General features: G+C 46.1%; 1 protein-coding gene across 1 annotated transcript in view; it reads left to right on the forward strand.

Annotated features, from left to right (window-relative positions):
* The window catches only part of ELAPOR2 (endosome-lysosome associated apoptosis and autophagy regulator family member 2), a 159,249-nt gene that overhangs the window by 44,023 nt on the left and 94,684 nt on the right, over nt 1-20,542 (forward strand). The window contains exon 2 of the mRNA XM_040343432.1: nt 558-678. Coding sequence (XP_040199366.1) covers nt 558-678 — 121 coding nt within the window. The remainder of the gene's footprint in view (nt 1-557; nt 679-20,542) is intronic.

The raw sequence follows: 20,542 nt of genomic DNA on the forward strand, positions 1-20,542 counted from the left end.
TTGGTAAAAGTAGCGTTTGTAATGGAGATAGCACATTCGTCACGCTGTAACAGACTGAAAAGTGCAAATCGTCTCTTACCAAACTTTTACTTAACACGCAGTAACATGAGATTAGCAAAAGCAGCCCCAAGGGTTGTGCCAGTGGAATCGAACTTCCCCTGCCGTCGAATGTGTTGTACGTCACCGCGTTTGAGAACGAGGAGATTTGGTCTTGACCGTGTGTACGCAAAGAAAGCCTGTCGAGTTTCTCCACAAGCCTAACAAGGAACTCGTCGAGGAAAACGATGTGTCTTTTCCGACGAGTTCCTCGGTCGTGTGTACGAGGCCTAACTTGAATACCGTACATATATTGATAAATTAAGATTACAGTTTGATATAGGCACCTACTGAATTGTGGCTAAACAAGAAAAGACCTACACAGCCATAAGGTATTCCTGATTCCTCCACAGATGTTGGTCAAAATAGCAGCTTGTTATAAAAAATGATAGTCATTTCCACTAACTGTGTTTCTTATACATTTTATGTATTTATTAAATGTTGCATGTATTTTCTTTTAGGGTGATTATCACTATGAATACACAGAATGTGACAGCACTGGATCAAGATGGCGAGTTGCTGTACCAAACGAAGGGAAGTCATGTGCTTATCTGCCAGATCCAGTTAAAGGGAAAGACTGCAGTAAGTGGATTGTTTCATTGCTTCACTTGTTACAATTTTTTTTTTTTTACACTTTTTCTGTAATGTGTTAATACTTATTTACCCTTTTATAGTCACATAAAAGCCATCTGTCAGATTCTTGCTTTGCTCTTCTGTTTATGAAATATCATACTGATACAAAGCTACCTGTGCCTGTCCAAACAGGGATGGAAGCAGTGGTACACGCAAGGGAAATCTGTCAAGCCTGGTTATAAAAACTCATTGAACCTTATCTATGTCCATGAACAGGTTGCTCACATTCCTTATTACAGTAAAACCTTGGATTGCGAGCATAATTTGTTCCAAAAACATGCTTGTAATTCAAAGCACCTGTATATCAAAAGCAAATTTCCCCATAAGAAATAATGGAAACTCAGATGATTTGTTCCACAATTATTTATTCATAAGTCAGTCAGTTTATAGTCCATATAAAAAGATTATAGCAAGCTGACCAGGTCATGTAACTATAAAATGTCCATCCACAAATGGAAGCCTCCACAACGGATTAGAAGCAAAATCCAGCAGGAGCTACAGCGTATAAAAGAGAAGAGAGGCGCCTCTTAGGCTGCATTCACACTGTAACGCCGCGTATGCAGCGTATTTTGCTGCGAATTGTTTACTTTTTTTTTTTTTTAACATATCATTTCCATTGATGTCTATGGCCGAACGCCAATGCCGCCTGAAAAAAAGGGTCCGGGACTTGTTTTCAGGCGGCAGGCGTACGGCGTTTCGGCGTTCGGCGTGAGATGTAAACCATCTCATAGACAGCAATGGAAATTCGCCCCTCCAGCGTATCGAGCGTCGGGCGTTTTGTCGCCTAGGTGTGAAAGGAGCCTAAGGGTAGCAATATGGTTCCATTTAATGAAGGTGCAACATTCAACAACTCACATGGTTGATGATTAAAAGAGGCACATCTAAGTATGCAGGCATCCGGGGTAAAGCTGCCCACATAGACTATCCTCTGCACTTCTGGCTCTCACCGCTGTCAGTCTGCAATGGTGACTTGGAAGACTACCCTGCAGTAGAGCGATCTGAAAGTGAGGCTTGAAACGCTTGTGGAGTGCAGCGTGGAAGAGATGACGTTGATGGAGGACGGTCTATGTGGACAGCTTTACCCCAGATGCCTGCATGCATATTTAGATGTGCCTGTTTTAACCATCAACCATGTGAGTTTGCTAGATCCTGGGTACCTTCTGTTACACTTAGAGGTGCCTCTCTTCTCTTTTATCCTCAGTTGTGACATGACGCTACTCTCATATCAAGACATTGCTTGAATATCAAGTCACAATTTATTAAAAAATTTTGCTTGTCTTGCAAAACACTCTCAAACCAAGTTACTCTCAAACCAATGTTTTAGTGTATTATAATGTAAATGATGTGCTTTATTTAAACTACAAAACAATATAATAATAATAATCCTGATTCAATTTTTACCAGACTTTTAGTTTTCCAACCACAATACATTCTTTAGAGTAGCCACACTGACAGTAAAGCAGTTCTAATCTCCTGCTAAACAGGCCGAGATTCGAACCGTGTACGAGTGGGCAAAATGTACTAAGTTGATTAATCGACCAACTTGGGGACAACCAGCATGCCGGTTTCTACCTATAATTATCGCTAAAGAAATTTGTTTCATGTATGGCCGGCCTAAGGGCTCACAAAAAAAAGACTGTTGAAACTGAACAACAATGGTTCTCCGGGGACTGGACATATAAGCCCGGATTCACAAAGGAGATACGATGGCGTATCTCCAGATACGCCGTAGTATCTCTGAGTTGTGCCGTCGTATCTATGCGCCTCATTCTTAGAATCAGTTACGCATAGATCTCTATTAGATCCGACCGGCGTAAGTCTCTTACGCCGTCGGATCGTAACTGCATATTTACGCTGGCCGCTAGGGGCGTGTACGCTGATTTACGCTTTGAAATATGTAAATCAGCTAGATACGCGAATTCACGAACGTACGCCCGGCTGACGCAGTACAGATACGCTGTTTATGTTAGGCTTTTCCCGGCGTAAAGTTACCCCTGCTATATGAGGCGTATATGCGGCGTACCAATGTTAAGTATGGCCGTCGTTCCCGTGACGAAATTTGAAAATTGTACGTCGTTTGCGTAATTTGTCCGTGAATGGGGCTGGACGTAATTTACGTTCACGTCGAAACCAATACGTCCTTGCGGCGTATTTGGAGCAATGCACACTGGGATATGTCCACGGATGGCGCATGCGCCGTTCGTGAAAAACGTCAATCACGTCGGGTCACATAACATTAACATAAAACACGCCCCCCTGTCCCACATTTGAATTTGGCGGGTTTACGCCGGCCTTTTTACGCTACGCCGCCTTAACTTACGAAGCAAGTGCTTTGAGAATACAGCACTTGCCCGTCTAAGTTGCGGAGGTGTAACGTAAATCGGATACGTTACGCCCGCGCAAGGATACGCCTATGTACGAGAATCTGGCCCATTATAGATAATGCTGATTAGGTGTTTTCAAAAAGCCTACATAGCATTTGCTGAGTATTAATTCAGTAAGGGCCCTTGCACATCGCTGGATCAAGATTGGGCTTAGGTAAGTATCTGGGGGAGGAGATGCACGCTGAAGGTTTATTTACCCTAAGGTAAAAAACCTTCAGCCTGGGTTCACGCTTATGCTGCGTGCGACTCGCAGCGGGGGTCCAGTGCGTTTCAGGGACGAATCAGGCCCAAATTTTTGCCTGCATTTGCACCTGAAGTGGAGCCAAAGACACATAGGACCTCTGTGCAATCCGCTCCGCAGCTGCCCCGAATCTATGTGCACCGGCTCCATAGAGAGCCCATCACAATCTCCTGTCATGCGCATCCAATTTGTATAAGTGTGAAACCAGCCTCAGCCTTTACAACCAATCTAAGTAAGATCTGAGCAATCAAACTAAACTTTATACACTGTATACTAAATATATATGGACAATATACCCCAAGATCCAAATGAAATCAACCTTTCATTTGCTGACACTGGCTAACACAGTGCTTTTGAACAATAGCATATTTGTCCTATGAGTGGTACCAGTAAGGATTTGTTTATAAATATTTTAGATCACAAAACACATTTCCCAATAAAAAATTATAAACTATAATTTACTAAACATTTTCTAGATTTTCATGCATTATTTGGTAAAAATATAAGAAGTAAAGGTTGAAATGATGCACATCTCTGCATTATTGTAGTTAACACATATTACATGTCTGAAAAAAATATATTTAAAAATTACTTACTGGTACTTACCGTAAATTCATTAATCTGATCATTGCTAAAAAAAGAAGGCCTATTAAAATACTTGAAGGTTCCTAGAACACGCAGCACTTTGTTAAATTTTGATTGGTGCTGTGAATGCTGAGTTACTGTGGTCAAAAGTGAACCCTCCCACTGCTGTTTGACCACTCTGCTAATATAATAGGATGAATATATAATTAGCTCTGGTTGACAGACTTGTCTCCGGAAGCATGTGCACACCCCAGCTGAGCACCTGATTTGAGTATGCATGCCATTGGCTCCCACTGGTGTCAATCACAGTGACGAGGGAGAATGGGTCAGGGCTGAGCCTATGGGCACACAGGGCTGTGTCTATGGGCACACAGAGCTGGCTCCGGAGTGAGCCCGCAGCCCCGCACAAGTGCCTCCAGAACAAGCGGCTTGCTATAGTGGACACTCGTCGGGGGGAGGGGGAGCCAGGAGCGCCGACTGGGGGAGCCCAGAAGAGGAGAACTGGGGCTGCTATGTGCAAAACTATTGCACAGAGCAGGTAAGTATATAATGTTTGTTCTTTAAAAAAAAAAAAAAAAAAGTTATCATTTTAACTTATAAAATGTTGTCGCAAGGAGAGAATGAAAAGAGGACGAGAGGAGGAGAGAAAAATTGGCAGTGTGAGGTGGGGGAATGAATGTGAGAGGCCAGAGTATTATATCGAGGCACTGGGAGACAATGACAGCAAGAGGTGACAACAAGACAAATAAAGTAAACCAGGAAAAATAAAAAAGAATGCAGAGGTGGTGGTAGCTGCTGGGCCCTGGTGGAACTGTCCCTTGAGAACACCCAAAAATCAAGGTTCATTCACAGGTGGAGCTTACAAGCAAATTCAATGGTTCTGCCTTCCAATTCCAAAATGCAGATTTTTTTTTTTTTTTCATGAATGGACCAGCAGGTTACCTTCTATTTTTGCTTTTTGTTTTCTTCTTTAAAGGGGTGGTTCACCCTAAAAACTACTTTTTTTTATTACACTGGCCCCCCACATTACAATACGATTAAGGCTATTATTTTTTTTTTATGCTGTACATACCTTTGTACAGCATATTCACCCGTTGCTTCGGGGTTGCGAGTCCTGCGGGGGTGGGCGTTCCTAACATGTCTGTGATTGACATTTTGACCAAAAACAAGCTCCCCCCCGTCGCGTAAGCCGCGTCACGGTTGGCGAAAGGACCCGAACGGCGAGTCGGTGCTATACTGCGCATGCGCATCGCCGTTCGGCTCCTTTCGCCAATCGTGACGCGGCTTACGCGACGGGGGGGAGCTCGTTTTTGGTCAAAATGTCAATCACAGACATGTTAGGAACGCCCACTCCCGCGGGACTCGCAACCTCGAAGCAACGGGTGAATATGCTGTACAAAGGTATGTACAGCATCAAAAAAAATAATAATAGCCTTAATCGTATTGTAATGTGGGGGGCCAGTGTAATAAAAAAAAAGTAGTTTTTAGGGTGAACCACCCCTTTAAGGCTGGGTTCACACCTACAGTATGCAAATTGGATGTGGGTTTCTCTCTGCATCAAATTCGCATAGCAGGAGATTGTGACTGGCTCTCTATGGAGCCGGTTCACACATCTCCGCAGAGGCTCCGGTGCGATTTGCACAGGAGCCCTGTGCGTTTTTTGGTCCATTTTCAGTCTGAATTCAGTCCAAAATTCAGGCTGAAATCGGACCTGAAACTGTGAATGAAGACGCACCGGACTCTTACTGTGAGCCGCTGCGTGTTATAGTGTGACACCCAGCCTAAATGCAGCATAACAAACACATTATAAGTCGCAAAGCTGGAACTTTGTTCTAGGAGCCATTAATTATAAATGTCACTGTTTTTCGGAATGTTGATTACATAAATTTGCTGCAGTGAAACAATGAATTTTCTAATAAGCAAGCAATAGCTGCTTGTTTAGGATAAAACTTACAGGGTGCAGTTGTCTGTTGAAATGATTAGATTGACAGTTTTTTATAGAACAGAGCTGCGCCTTCCTCACAATCCATTGCAGTGAGTGCAAAGCCTTCCATAACATCATGAATAAATCATTGCTTGTACCATATTGCAGTTAAGAGTATCTGAGATCCAGGTTATGGAGACAGATGGTTCATTTGTAACTGTGATAATAGGGCCTAACTAAGAAACAGAGCAGAAATTGTTTACTCTTATTCATTAGCCTAATATGTAACTGTCACTAGAATACTAGGCCTAGGACAGCGGTGTGATCACTTGACTTTTTTTAATGTCTCCATTTACTGTCTAATAGTAGCAAACAATCTAATACACACAAGGGTTGGTTTACTAAGGCTGCCCCCTCTAGTGGCCGAAAAAGGGTTAAAACCGCCCACAAGCTGCAGTGGTTCTTTGCTGGCGGTTCGGCGGCAATGCCCATTGACTCCTACAGCACTGCAAAGATGCGGCTAGCAGGACGTTTTTACTGTTCTGCCACGCGCCGCTCCAGTGTGAAAGCCCTTGGGCTTTCACATTGGAGTGAAAGGAGAGGCTCTTTTAATGCGCTTTGCTGGCGCTATTTTTAGCTTTATAGCGCCTGCAAATCGCCTCCGTTTTTTGCCAAAGCTAACTTGAACAAGCTGAAGTTAGACAGTGATTGGCTACCATGCGTAGCCAGGTTTCACTCCCCACAGCGCCTCCCCGCAGGGATGTAGTCCCAAGGGAGGGGGCAAGCATTCTGACTAACCCCCAGCCAGAACGTCTCAGATGATGGGGAAAGACTTGGAGTCGGAAATATTTTATGAGGGGGGGGGGGCAATTTCCCCATTGCCCCCCCTCCCTGGATTTACCCTTGGGCCGTTCACCAAAATGCAATCTGATTTTAAAAAGGGACCTGTCTGTCTTTGAAGTGCTGTGTTGTGATTTATAGCTTCCTATTGTTGAATGGAAACCACATGCAAAACGCATATCTGTTCACAGACAATACAATTCTGTGCTGTGTTTCTGAGCTTCTTTCCAGAGGTAGAAAGAGGGAATAAGACCCTCAGGCCATAAATAAAATCGCATGCAAAACGCATTGGAATTGTAGCTGAACTCACATGAAGTCACACTGCAAATCACACTAGAAAACTGATTCAATCGCAACAGTGTGTGCCTAGCCTTAGTAAATCAACCCCCATAGTATTTCACAAACACCTAGGACACCACTATAGGAGAAATTTGGGGCTGTCATTGCTGATCTTCCTAAATGACTGTTGATTGGCATCTATGCTATCTCTGTGGCTTGGTCCACTAAAGGAATAAAGGCTGTTTTTAACTTGCAGAGTGAAGCCCCTTTCACACGGACCTGATCGGACCCTCCAATCTCTTCTATGGAGTGGCGGATCCGTCATCTGATCGGATCCTGTCCACCAAAAACAGACAGATTGGGACCTAGTCTCCATTCATCTGGCGGATCGGATCCAATGTAAATGAGCAGGTGATGTGTTTTCCTCTGTGTGCCCCATAGACGAGAGAGGGTCGTGTCTGAGTCCGCTCTGTATAGCAGAGCGGACACATACCTGCTCAGCGGGCATCAGCAGAGAGATTCCCTGCTGAGCAAGCGGATCCCATTTGACAGAGGCATCTGTGTAAAAGAGGCCTGGATGTTAGTCCCTGTCTGAGTGTACACACGTGTGGCCTTTCTCCATTGGGCTGCATATGTGTGTACCTGTGTTCAGAGATGTATTATGGCCTAGGCCGACAAGGCCCAGGCCTAGGGTGGCACTTTGCGGGGGGGGGGGGGGCGAAAAAGCCCCCCCCCCGCGAACCCCCCTCCTCCCGCACGGAGAGCCGCACAGCTGAATCCTGGAGTTCAGTGCCGAAGCGTGCAGTTACACTGAACTCGAGGCTTCAGCGCCTTTTCGCTCATGCCACCCTGTCCCCCTGTGCTCATGCCACCTTGTCCCCCTGTGCTCATGCCACCCTGTCCCCCTGTGCTCATGCCACCCTGTCCCCCTGTGCTCATGCCACCCTGTCCCCCTGTGCTCATGCCACCCTGTCCTCACCCCCCCTGTCCTCACCCCCCCCCCCTGTCCTGATCCCACCTTGTCCCCCTGTCCTCATCCCACCCTGTCCCTCTGTCCTCATCCCATGAAAATGACAGGACGAGTCTTAAAAAGGAAGGGGTGCATCATATATAAAGTAGGGGGTGCACGAGTTTCACCAGGCCTAGGGCAGCACAAAACCTAAATACACCCCTGCCTGTGTTTATGCTGGGAGCACACTCTGGGTCTCATACTCATGACCCCTATCATAAATATGGGTCAGTATGTATTAGGTAAAAAAAAAAACTTTTTAATATCAGTAATGTCAGTAAGTTTTAAGTGGGCAAAAAAAAGCAAAAAAAAAGCCCAAATCTTTTGTTTCTGAATCTTACCAAAAACAACAAATAATATACACATATGAGTTATCGCTGCAATCGCCAGAAGTAGGAGGATTTTAATTGGCTTCTGGTAATGGGAAAAAAACATACAATTAAAGTAAAAAAAAAGATGTTTTTACTTTTATGGGTCAGTTTTTCTTTGATAATAAAAAGTCTATTTCCATTTACAATCAAAAGATGGACCAATTTATCCTGAAAACAAGGTATAATTCATTAGGATACAGTAGTTCTAAAAACATGCATTTATACTAACACATGCCACTTGCAAAACTGGTTTCAAGCCTTAGGGCTTGTTTGGACCCTTTCCCTTAAGGATTTAGTAAATAAGGTGAACCTGTGTTTCACATCTGGAGATTTCTTCAGCCTGAAGTGCAGCTTTAAAAATCCATATGTGTTACCCAATGCTCCCAATAAATTAAACATAATAAGTATATTTTTTTAATTAAAATTACCAGCTTAACTCTATTGCTACTAAATCACTTAAAGGACTTATCCACATGTGCTTTGTTCTTTGACAGGCTGTAAGGAGACATTGGGGGTTATTTACGAAAGGCAAATCCACGTTGCACTACAAGTGCAAACTACAAGTGCAAACTACACTTGAAATTGCGCTGAAATTGCACTTGGAAGTGCAGTCACTGTAAATCTAAGGGGTAGATCTGCTGATTTTATGATCCAATCATGTGCAAGCTAAGGTGCTGTTTTTGATCCTCACTGCCTCTGCAGCTAAAGGGGGTAATGGTTGTGGGGCATCTCAAGCATGGGGTTTTGCTGCCACCCAACCTCACATGTGAATGAGCCCAAAAGTGAACAATTCAACTTCATTTGACTAAAAGATGCCATTGGGGGTTACCAGTATTTACTAAAGGAAGATCCACTTTGCACTACAAGTGCAAAGTGCACTTGAAATTGCACTGAAATCGCATTTGGAAGTGCAGTCGCTGTAGATCGCTGTAGATGCAAGAAAAATAAAAAACAGCATTTTAACTTGCACATGATTAGATAATAAAATCATCAGAGCTTCCCCTCATTTCAGATCTACCCCTCAGATTGACAGCGACTGCTCTTCCAAGTGCACTTTAAGTGCAATTTCAAGTGCACTTTCCACTTGTAGTTTTTTTGTTTTTTTGTACTTACAGTTTTGGTGTCTTGCGCGGCGTTCATCGGCGGCCTCGTCGGGTCCGGCGTCCTTCTGCGGCTTCGGGTGTCCTCTTCGGCGGGTCGGGCGTTCGTCTTCGGCGGGTCGGGCGTCCTCTTCGGCGGGTCGGGTGTCCTCTTCGGCGGGTCAGGTGTCCTCTTCGGTGGGTCGGGTGTCCTCTTCGGCGGGTCCGGCGTCCTCTTCGGCGGGTCCGGCGTCCTCGCGACGTCCTCGCGTCCTCCCCGCTCGTTTCTCGCCACGAGTTTTGAATACTGCGCCGGCATATACCGAGCGCAGTACACTCGTGTAACGTTGGGCAGGCTCGGCAACTGTCGCGCTGACGTCCTGTAAGCTCAGGACGTCAGTGCGAGAGGCGCCGAGACTGCCCGAAGTTACACGAGTGTACTGCGCTCGGTATATGCCGGCGCAGTATTCAAAACTCGTGGCGGGAAAGCGGGTATCGGCGTATATCGCGCACCCACGATTTTGCCCTGATTTTCAGTATTTTCAGTATACGCCGATAAATACGGTACTTGCTGCATGACATTTTTCTAAATGCTGTTTAAGATAGCAGAGAATAATAATTAGGTAATAATCACCTAATGAAATAAACAATATGTACAGTGGTATCACTCTATCTATCAATCAGAATTAATCTTTTATTGATCTTTTAGTTAAAAACTTCTAAAAAGTAAAATCTGTTTGCTGTGGGTTAATGCATTTTGTACATCATAACAGAAAACAGAAATGCTATATTTCCACCAGTTGCCTGGGTTTAACTTATATTAATACAAAACAGACAAGAAGATCAAAGTAGATTTGTGAAGGACAAGTGAGCTTTATGTACATACTGAATCCAGCAAGTAACCTAAAATTAGGACATCTTATGCGCTAATATGCTGTGGTCATTATAACATATATATTTACTATCACTCAAATATTTTTTTATCAAAATAGATAAATATTTTAGCTGTTGTGTTCCAATCAACCAAATCTCGACTAGCCTACTGTATCTCTAATTATGATGTTGTGCCAGTATCGGAGAGCCCACATCCAGACATCTGTTATGTATTCTCTTGCCATTAAGCCTCTGTAATCTCTTGGTTTCTAGGCAGATAAGCTGAACTGGACTTGTGTTCCCAGCTTCATTTATAATGGTTCTGTTATATTCATTTCTATGTATGTTGTTCACCGATGATCAAGACAGTTACAGTTCAGTTGCCATGGAAATTTGCTAAATTGCCAGTAGTTGCAAATTGTACAGCCTCAAACACGGAAGATCCTCAAATCTGCACCCAGCATGTTTCCCTGATTCACACCGAGTATTCCCCCACACTCAAAAAATGAAGTTCAATTATATTGAATAGCCCAACAGAAAGGGTGCTTAGACAAGTATTTGATTCCCTTGTCATTGCATTGTGTCAATAATGAACATAGATTGCAGTGTCAGTCTTCATTCAGATCCATGTAGATGTTGCATCCCAGTTCCCGTGACGCTGCCTCTTCCCCCCCTCCTGGGGACTTGGGTGAGCATGTTTTACCTGAAGTTGTTTTCAGTAATGTTAACCAGTTATCTGCATTTTCTAGTCTAATTGAATCTTTGTCTGTCATTGTGCAGCAGTTCAAAGGTATACATGATGCGGATTTTACCTCACAAAATGTAAATATGTATGTGCAACCAGGTGAGAGTCTGAGTACTCAGGCATGCACAGTAAGTCAGAGTGCACAGGAGACTGGTGCTGGAAATAGCGATAATGCTATTGATATGGAGGAGGTTGGTGTGGTGTGGCATGAGGCTGGTTATCCCTCTCTGCTAAATAAGGATGTTACTGTCAGATCGAGTGTGAGGTGTCCTGCTGTTAATAATACTTTACCCCTCAGATCCTCGGCTGCTATGGTCAGCGAGTCTTCCTTTAAGGAACCCCTCCCTTGCAGTTTATCCCCGCTGGGTTTTCATCTGTCTAAGTCAGTCAAAGAAAAAATTTGGAGGGGTGAATATCTCGATATATTATCACTTCTCCCTGCTTCTAAGGAGTTTTTGGCTAAATCTGACAGGCAGTCCAGCGAAAGAACAGAGGAAGATAGGAGGAGAGCGGTTCCTAAGACATTTCAAAACTGGCTGCAAGCGTTCTGTATCTATTCAGCAGTTATGGGAGAACGCTTCCCGGGGAAGTGCTCAGGTTTATTCCAACACCTGGATATTATTGCGGAGGCCTTTCGCCACTTTGGCGGCTCCGCATGGTTCTCATATGACGAGAATTTCCGTCAAAAACTAGCTGTGCACCCATCGCTGCATTGGGGGGCTAAGGACGTTGGTTTATGGTTAAACCTTATGCTGCCACCTAGGCCCCAGTTCACCCCTCGCCCCGCTTCAAATGGTCAGAGTCCAGTCAGGAAGGGTGTATGCTTTGCATTCAATGAGGGTCAATGTAAATTCTTATTGAATTGTAGATACAAACATGAGTGTTCTTATTGTGGCGGTACTCACGCGGCGAGCAGATGTTTTCGTAAAGCTGCCGCTAGTTCCTCTCATTCAGGACCCAAGGACACACATGGGAAAGGCCCCGACTCCGGTGAGCCTGGCAAGAATGCGCCCATGGCTCGAGCGCTATCCAGACCACAGGATGGCGGCTCTGCTAACTGAAGGTTTTGCCAATGGTTTCTTAGTGCCATCCTTTACTGGTTCAGGGTGTACACCAGTTAAAAATTTACTATCGGTATCCATGCACTCTAACTTAGTGCTTGAGAAAATTTGCAAAGAATTGTCTGAGGGTAGGGTGGCTGGCCCCTTTAATGACCCGCCATTCTCTAATTTCCGGTTGTCCCCTTTGGGCATCGTACCCAAGAAAGAGCTGGGTGCGTTCAGACTGATCCACCACCTATCTTACCCACCGCATTCGTCACTCAATGACGAAGTTGCCTCTGTGGAGGCTCCAGTCTGCTACGCCTCATTTGATGAGGCTTTGTGTCTTTTGAGGCAAGCAGGGCAAGGGGCTGTGCTAGCAAAGGCTGATATTAAGTCGGCTTTCCGCCTTCTTCCCGTGCATCCACAAGGCTTCAATTCTTTGGGTTTTCAATTTTTGAATAAATATTATTTTGATAAATGCATGCCAATGGGGTTTTCTATGTCATGCTTTTATTTCGAGGCTTTTTCCTCCTTCTTACATTGGGTCGTGTCAGTCGTTATCCCTCAAGGCCTTATCCTACATTATCTAGATGACTTCTTGTTTTTAGGTCCCCGGGGGTCATCAGTGTGTATGGAAGCTTTACAGGTTTTCTTTGACGTTTGTCATGACTTTGGCGTGCCTCTGGCCCAGGAGAAAACAGTTTTTCCCACGACAGTTATTGAATTTTTGGGGATCACGGTTGACTCCGAACGAATGGAATTCAGATTGCCACAACAGAAGATACATAAAATGAAGTCTATGATTGCAACCTTTCTTGTCAGTAAGAAGGTGTGCTTAAAGGAGGCACAATCTTTGCTGGGTCTTTTTGCTTTTGCAGCCAGAGTCATCCCTATGGCGAGGGTATTTTCACGCAGGTTCTCGTTAGCCATAAAAGGTATGGTGAACCCTTACGCTCATTTCCGAATTTCAAAAAGCATCAAGGATGATCTAAGAATTTGGGATGCTTTTTTAAATGAGTTTAATGGTTCCTCGGCCTGGCAAATGGACTTTATTAATAGTTCTCAGTTGGAATTCTTCACCGATGCAGCTGGCTCTGCTGGGTTCGGGGCTTTCTTGGATGGGCGCTGGTGCGCCCAGTCCTGGCACCCTGATTGGCTCCAGAAGGAGATACTTCAAAATCTAGTTCTGTTGGAGCTCTTTCCAGTGATTGTGTCGGTGGTTGTGTGGGAAGACATCTTTAGGAATCGTAGAATCTTAGTTCATACGGATAATAAAGGTGTCTTTTTTGCCATCAATACTCTGTCCTCTAAGTCTGATCCCGTTCTGAGGTTATTGCGTTTCCTTGTACTTCATTGTATGAACTGTAATATATGGTTGAGAGCTGAGCATATTGCAGGTAAAGAAAATAACATAGCAGATTCTTTATCTCGTTCACAGTTCAAGAGATTCCGAGAGTTGGCGCCATCAGCGGATCAACATGGCACCCCTTGCCCAGACTTCCTCTGGGGCTTAATTTGGGAATAATATTCCGGAATCTCAAGGCTTCAGTAGCGGAAAACACCTGGAGGGATTATAGGCTTTCATGGCACAAATGGTGCTCTTTCTGTCAACCATTGGGTTTGGATCCACTAGATGTGTCTTCTTACGTGGCTTTGTCTTTTTTGTCCTTTCTCATTCAGTCTAATCTGTCCCCGGCTTCCATAGGTAAAATATTGGCTGGAGTTTCTTTTTTCCTTAAGTTTGCAGGCCTTCCTGCTCTTACCTCTTTCTTTCAGGTCACCCAGGTTTTGAAGGGCCTCAAAAAGTCTAGGCCCTCTTTAGATAATAGGCGTCCCATATCTATCCCCATTTTGATCGATCTTCTTCAGATCCTTCAAGATGTCTGCTCATCCAATTTCGAATCTTTGCTTTTTAAGGCTGCTTTCTCTATAGCATTCTTTGGAGCCCTTCGGTTAGGTGAGTTTACTGCAGCAAATAGAAACGCTTTTTCATTTCTCCGTTTTTCTCATGTTCAGTTTGACGTCGGTTCTGTCCGTCTGTTTTTGTCCAGATCAAAGTCCTCTCAGGTTGGCCAGTGGTTTTCTTTATCCAGTTCTCCTAATGAGGCTATCTGTCCCGTGTTTCATGTTCGTAATTATCTTTTGGTCAGACCATTGAGTAACGATTCCTTTTTTATTCATGAAGACTTGTCCTCTCTAACTAGGTACCAGTTCTCAGCTGTTTTGGCCTCCTGTTTGAAGCGCTTGAATTTATCTGGGTACCAATTTTCTTCCCATTCTTTCCGAATTGGCGCTGCCACCACAGCTGATTCTATAGGTTTTTCAGAGAGTAAGGTTAAAAAAGTGGGCAGGTGGGGCAGCAATAGATATAAGTTATATGTTCGTCCCAGTCTTCTAACTTTATGATTCTCTTTCAGATTTATCCAGGAATATCGCTTGGGTCATAGGTCACTCCTACGTGTTCTGGGCTTACAAGCACTCCGGATCCAGATCATACTCTGCTAACCTGGGGCTTGATCCTGATTTATTTTTAATTTTATGGTCAGGTGTTAGAGGTATGCGGTGGCGCAATTTAAAAGACCACCTAGCTTATTTGTCTTCTGTCTGGCCTCAACCCCAAGTGATAGTTATCCACGTGGGGGCTAATGACTTGGGTAAATTCAACACATGGGACTTGTTATGTGAAATGAAAAGGGATCTCTATTCCATAACTCAAATGTTCCCAGGTTCAGTGTTAGTATATTCTGAGATGGTTCCCAGGCTGTTATGGTCGCCGCACGGCACCCTTTTCTACGTGGATAGAATCCGCAGACGGCTAAATAGGACGATTCATAGTTTTATGCCTTCAATTGGTGGCTCTTCCTTTCGTCATTCCGAGTTAGAGGGTTTTTTGCCTGGGTTGTTTCGGGTTGACCAAATTCATCTGTCAGGCATTGGCCTGGACATTTTTAATATGGGTATCCAGTCCATGATCGAATCAGCCACGGTGGTGGGGGGGCCTCGGCCAACAGCTTCGCGGTTGGCCCCGGCCGGTGGGGAGTAGTCGTCCAGCTTTTGCTGGATGGACAGAAATTAATTTGATTTTAAAGTTTTAAGTTTAGCCAATTTGGCCTTTTGTAATTTAATTTATTTATTGAGAAAATTTTTGTAACCCCGCCCCCACATTTTATGGATGACACCGTGGCCAATTTTACCAAAGTTAAATAAAAATGTTGTATCAAATTGTTGTTTGGTCTCCTTATTCAATACCTCTGTACTAGCCCATGTGAGGCTACGGCAGTATGCTGAGCCTGCATGGGATAGAGCAGAGGGAGAAGTGGGCTGCCGCGCTCTGGGGTAGTAACAGCCTCTGATTGGTCAGCTGCGGCAGCCCCCTTCTCTGATAGGTCCGTTCGCGTGAGGTAAAACCCGCACTGGACGAGCCTATATAAGGGAGAGGCTGAGGCGATTTGCTCAGTCACATCTCCTGACAAGCAGCATCGCCCGCCCGCCCACCCTTACCTGTCAGTTTGTCATAATAAGTCATGGGGTCGTCTGTATGGGGGGAGTAGTCGTCCAGCTTTTGCTGGATGGACAGAAATTAATTTGATTTTAAAGTTTTAAGTTTAGCCAATTTGGCCTTTTGTAATTTAATTTATTTATTGAGAAAATTTTTGTAACCCCGCCCCCACATTTTATGGATGACACCGTGGCCAATTTTACCAAAGTTAAATAAAAATGTTGTATCAAATTGTTGTTTGGTCTCCTTATTCAATACCTCTGTACTAGCCCATGGGTTCCCCTTCCAGCTCAAGGCTTGCATGTACTTTTAGCCTAGGGCTATTGCTTGTTTACAGTAATCTCATTGGAATCACACTGATTACAGCATGCTGCAAATGAGGTGACTGCCAACAAAAATCTGTTAGCAGACAAATTATTTACAGGCGAACAATGTCGTTACAATAAAAAATATGTGCAGAAGAACTAAGGCCTAATGCACGTTGGGTATTTAGGCAGTCATGAGGTCCCAGCGTTTTGGTGAAGGAGAAAGGCACATGTGCACCGTCCAGCCCTGCTGCCAGCAGCCCGTAAAAAACTGGGAGGCTGAATGTTGCTACTAATGGCATGGCTGTCATTGGTCAGTGCAGCATGTGACCAGGGCCGGTGCAAGGATCTTTGACACCCTAGGCGAATCCTAATTTTGCGCCCCCCCCCCTCCCCGCTGCGCCCCTGACATCACTTTACTCTGCCCTTGCAACACATGTGACCTATATGACACCCCCCTTATCTGACCCCCCTTACCTGACACAATGACCCCCCCTCACCTGACACACTGACCCCCCCTCACCTGACACACTGACACCCCTTACCTGACACATACACTGACCCCCCTTACCTGACACATACACTGACCCCCCTTACCTGACACACTGACCCCCCCTTACCTGACACACTGACCCCCCCTTACCTGACACACTGACCCCCCCCGTATCTGACACACTGACCCCCCCCATACCTGACACACTGACCCCCCCGTACCTGACACACTGACCCCCCCTTACCTGACACACTGAAACCCCTTACCTGACACACTGACCCCCCCCCTTACCTGACACACTGACCCCCCCCTTACCTGACACACTGACCCCCCCCCTTACCTGACACACTGACCCCCCCTTACCTGACACACTGACCCCCCCCCCTTACCTGACACACTGAAACCCCTTACCTGACACACTGACCCCCCCCCTTACCTGACACACTGACCCCCCTTACCTGACACACTGACCCCCCCTTACCTGACACACTGACCCCCCTTACCTGACACACTGACCCCCCCTTACCTGACACACTGACCCCCCCCCCCTTACCTGACACACTGAAACCCCTTACCTGACACACTGACCCCCCCTTACCTGACACACTGACCCCCCTTACCTGACACACTGACCCCCCCTTACCTGACACACTGACCCCCCTTACCTGACACACTGACCCCCCCCCCTTACCTGACACACTGAAACCCCTTACCTGACACACTGACCCCCCCCTTCACTGACACACTGACCCCCCCTTACCTGACACACTGACCCCCCTTACCTGACACACTGACCCCCCCCCCTTACCTGACACACTGACCCCCCCCCCCCCCTTACCTGACACACTGACCCCCCTTACCTGACACACTGACCCCCCTTTACCTGACACACTGACCCCCCCCTTACCTGACACACTGACCCCCCCCCCTTACCTGACACACTGACCCCCCTTACCTGACACACTGACCCCCCCCCCTTACCTGACACACTGACCCCCCTTACCTGACACACTGACCCCCCCCTTACCTGACACACTGACCCCCCCTTACCTGACACACTGAAACCCCTTACCTGACACACTGACCCCCCTTACCTGACACACTGACCCCCCCTTACCTGACACACTGACCCCCCTTACCTGACACAGTGACCCCCCTTACCTGACACACTGACCCCCCCTTACCTGACACACTGACCCCCCCCTTACCTGACACACTGACCCCCCTTACCTGACACACTGACCCCCCTTCACCTGACACACTGACCCCCCCTTACCTGACACATACACTGTGACTGGCCCACCTGACTCTCACACACACCACACAGACAGCACCCCCACTCGGCACTCCACAGACAGTGTAATGTAGTTCGGAAGGGATCCGTCCTCCTCCTACCTCGGCGGTTTGTGGCTTCATCGTCATCGACCATCATCCAGTCTCTGCTCAGGGGCCAGGCTAGCGCCATCCTCCCGCTCCACAGTGTCCCCGCCGAGACCAGGCCAGCGCCATCCTCCCGCTCCACGGAGGTCAGCTGCTCCTCTCAATGCTCCGGGCTCTCATCTCCATTGAGCCCCGCCCCTCCGCTGCACACACAGACACACAGCGCTGCACCAGAGGGACAGGCTAGAGCAAAGGAGTCCCGGAGCAGCGCTGTATGACCGGTCTAGAAGATGTAACAGTGCAGCGGGGCGCTCAGCGGGACACATGAGGGATTAGTGGTGGCGGCGCACAACGAGCGCTCAGGAGAGGAGAGCCGAGCTCACACAGAACAGGGGCTGTGGTTGCGCCCTAGGTGGTAGTGCGCTCCAAGCGGCTGCTTACTTCGCCTAGTGGTAGCGCCGGCCCTGCATGTGACCCAGCATGTGACCCAGCCTCTATATAAGCTAGAGGCACATAACACAGCACGTCACTCTGCTTTAGTTAGGGTAGGGAAAGGCTGCTGCTGCTGCTTGTAGGGAGAGAAATATATAGTCAGACTGTCCTGCTTCAGAAATCAAATTACACTAGCGCTGCATATGTTCCTGTGAGATACTCTGCATTAGATACTTTAGGGAAAGGTTCCTGATTGTGCTTATAGCGACAGAAATATATAGGAGTCAGTCCTGCTTTAGAAATCAAATTACACCAGCACTGCATATGTTCCTGTGAGATACTCTGCATTAGGTACTTTAGGGAAAGGTTCCTGATTTTGCTTATAGGGAGAGAAATATATAGGAGTCAGTCCTGCTTCAGAAATCAAATTACACCAGTACTGCATATGTTACTGTGAGATACACAAAAAATTGCAGTGTTCCCTCCAGTGTTTGCAGTTTTCCCTCCATATCTGTACGTGTGATATAAACACTTTAGCTAGTCTTCTTCTATTGTTCTATTCAAAAAACACCCATTTAGGGCCAAAAAATATATGAACCTCGTCCTAGGTCAAGATTATTTTATTTTTATTTTTATTTTTTTTATGTTATTTTAAGTTATTTCCCTATCCACATTTATTTGCAGAGTACTTGCCATGCTCTTACCAACATTTTGCAGCCCTCTAGCCCTTTCCATTAGTGTTTTAGAGACATTTTAGTACTGAAAAGTTTGGGTCCCCATTGACTTCAATGGGGTTCGGGGTCAAGTTCGGGTCAAGTTCGGGTCCCGAACTCGGACTTTTTTCCGAAGTTCGGCCAAACCCGTCAAACCCGAACATCCAGGTGTCCGCTCAACTCTAATCATAAGTAGGGATGAGGTTTGGGTTTGATGCCACCATGGGTTTGCAGCAAATCCTGTGTGTGTGAGGTTCATGGACTCGTGGCAAATAATGTGGGAATTTGTCATAGTAACAATAGTGCTTATCTGGCCTTCGAAAGTCGGTCAACTGGCTTAGAGGGCCTAATATGAAAGGGTGAGATCACAGCAGCCATAGTGACATGTGTTTTAGCTGCGATATGGAAAGCATAGGGTTTGTTGCTGACATACTGCATAGAGAGAACTTAATGTAGGGCTTGTAGGTGCTGGAAGCATGGGCATCCGCTCCATAGGGCAAGGGGGGGCAATTGACCCCCCCTGGAAAAATCAAAAGGGGCCGGATCCCAGGCTGGATGTCACACAAGCACAGCGAGCAGAGTGAAGCCGCCTCCCCCACCTGCTGTGCCTGTGCCACGCTGATGGCTGATCTGAGGTACTGAATGAGATGGGGGAGGGGGGTCCATCTGTGCTCAAGGGGGGGTTTGTGCTGAATGGGGGGTCCATCTGTGCTGAAGGGGGGTCCATCTGTGCTGAAGGGGGGTCCATCTGTGCTGAAGGGGGGTCTGTGCTTAAAGGGGGTCCATCTGTGCTGAAGAGGGGTCTGTGTGGAATGGGGGGGTCTGTGCTGAAGGAGGGGTCCATCTGTGCTGAATGAAGGGGTCTGTGCAAAATGGGGGGTCTGTGCTGAAGGGGGGGGTCCATCTGTGTTGAATGGACAGGTCTGTGCTGAAGGGGGGGTCCATCTGTTCTGAAGGGGGGTCTGTACATTCTCTAGGTTATATTTATATGGGCATGGAGTGAAGCTGAATTATCTCAAGAGCTATTTCACACTGCCGCGCTATCGGTAAAGCGCTGCTAAAAAGCGTCACTTTACCATCGTTTTAGCTGTGCTATTTGGCTGCTAGCGGGGTGCTTTTAACCCCCGCTAGCGTTTGAAGAAAGGGTTAAATGCGACTGTGTATCGCCGCTGCTGAAGCGCCCCTCCCTGAAAAAATTTCAGCGGACGCCCATGGCTGGAAGGTCTGTTAAAGTCGATGTAAACCTTTACTGGATGCCATGTAGGTGCAAAATGCTTTGTATCTTGGACAGTTGAGTGGGGAGGCTACAAGTGGGGGTGTCAAACCTTGTTAAACCTTGCAGTGCACTTGTAGTGCACAGTGGACTTGTCTTTAGTATCAACCCCAGAGTCCATATATGTAATTCTGGCAGCATTTTTTTTACCTGACTAGAATTCTCATTTACGATTGGCACCAGAAATAGTTGCTTTGTACGCTTTAGGCACAGTTTTATGTAAAGAAGTGACAGTGAACTATTGTAGTGATCTCAAACACGCAGCTTCACATTATGCAGTATGAAGTAAATTTGTTGAGCAGTCAAATGCCAAACTATGCACTCGCCCTAAGTCATATTCACAAG

Source organism: Rana temporaria, chromosome 3, assembly GCF_905171775.1.
Source record: "Rana temporaria chromosome 3, aRanTem1.1, whole genome shotgun sequence".
NCBI lineage: Eukaryota > Metazoa > Chordata > Amphibia > Anura > Ranidae > Rana > Rana temporaria.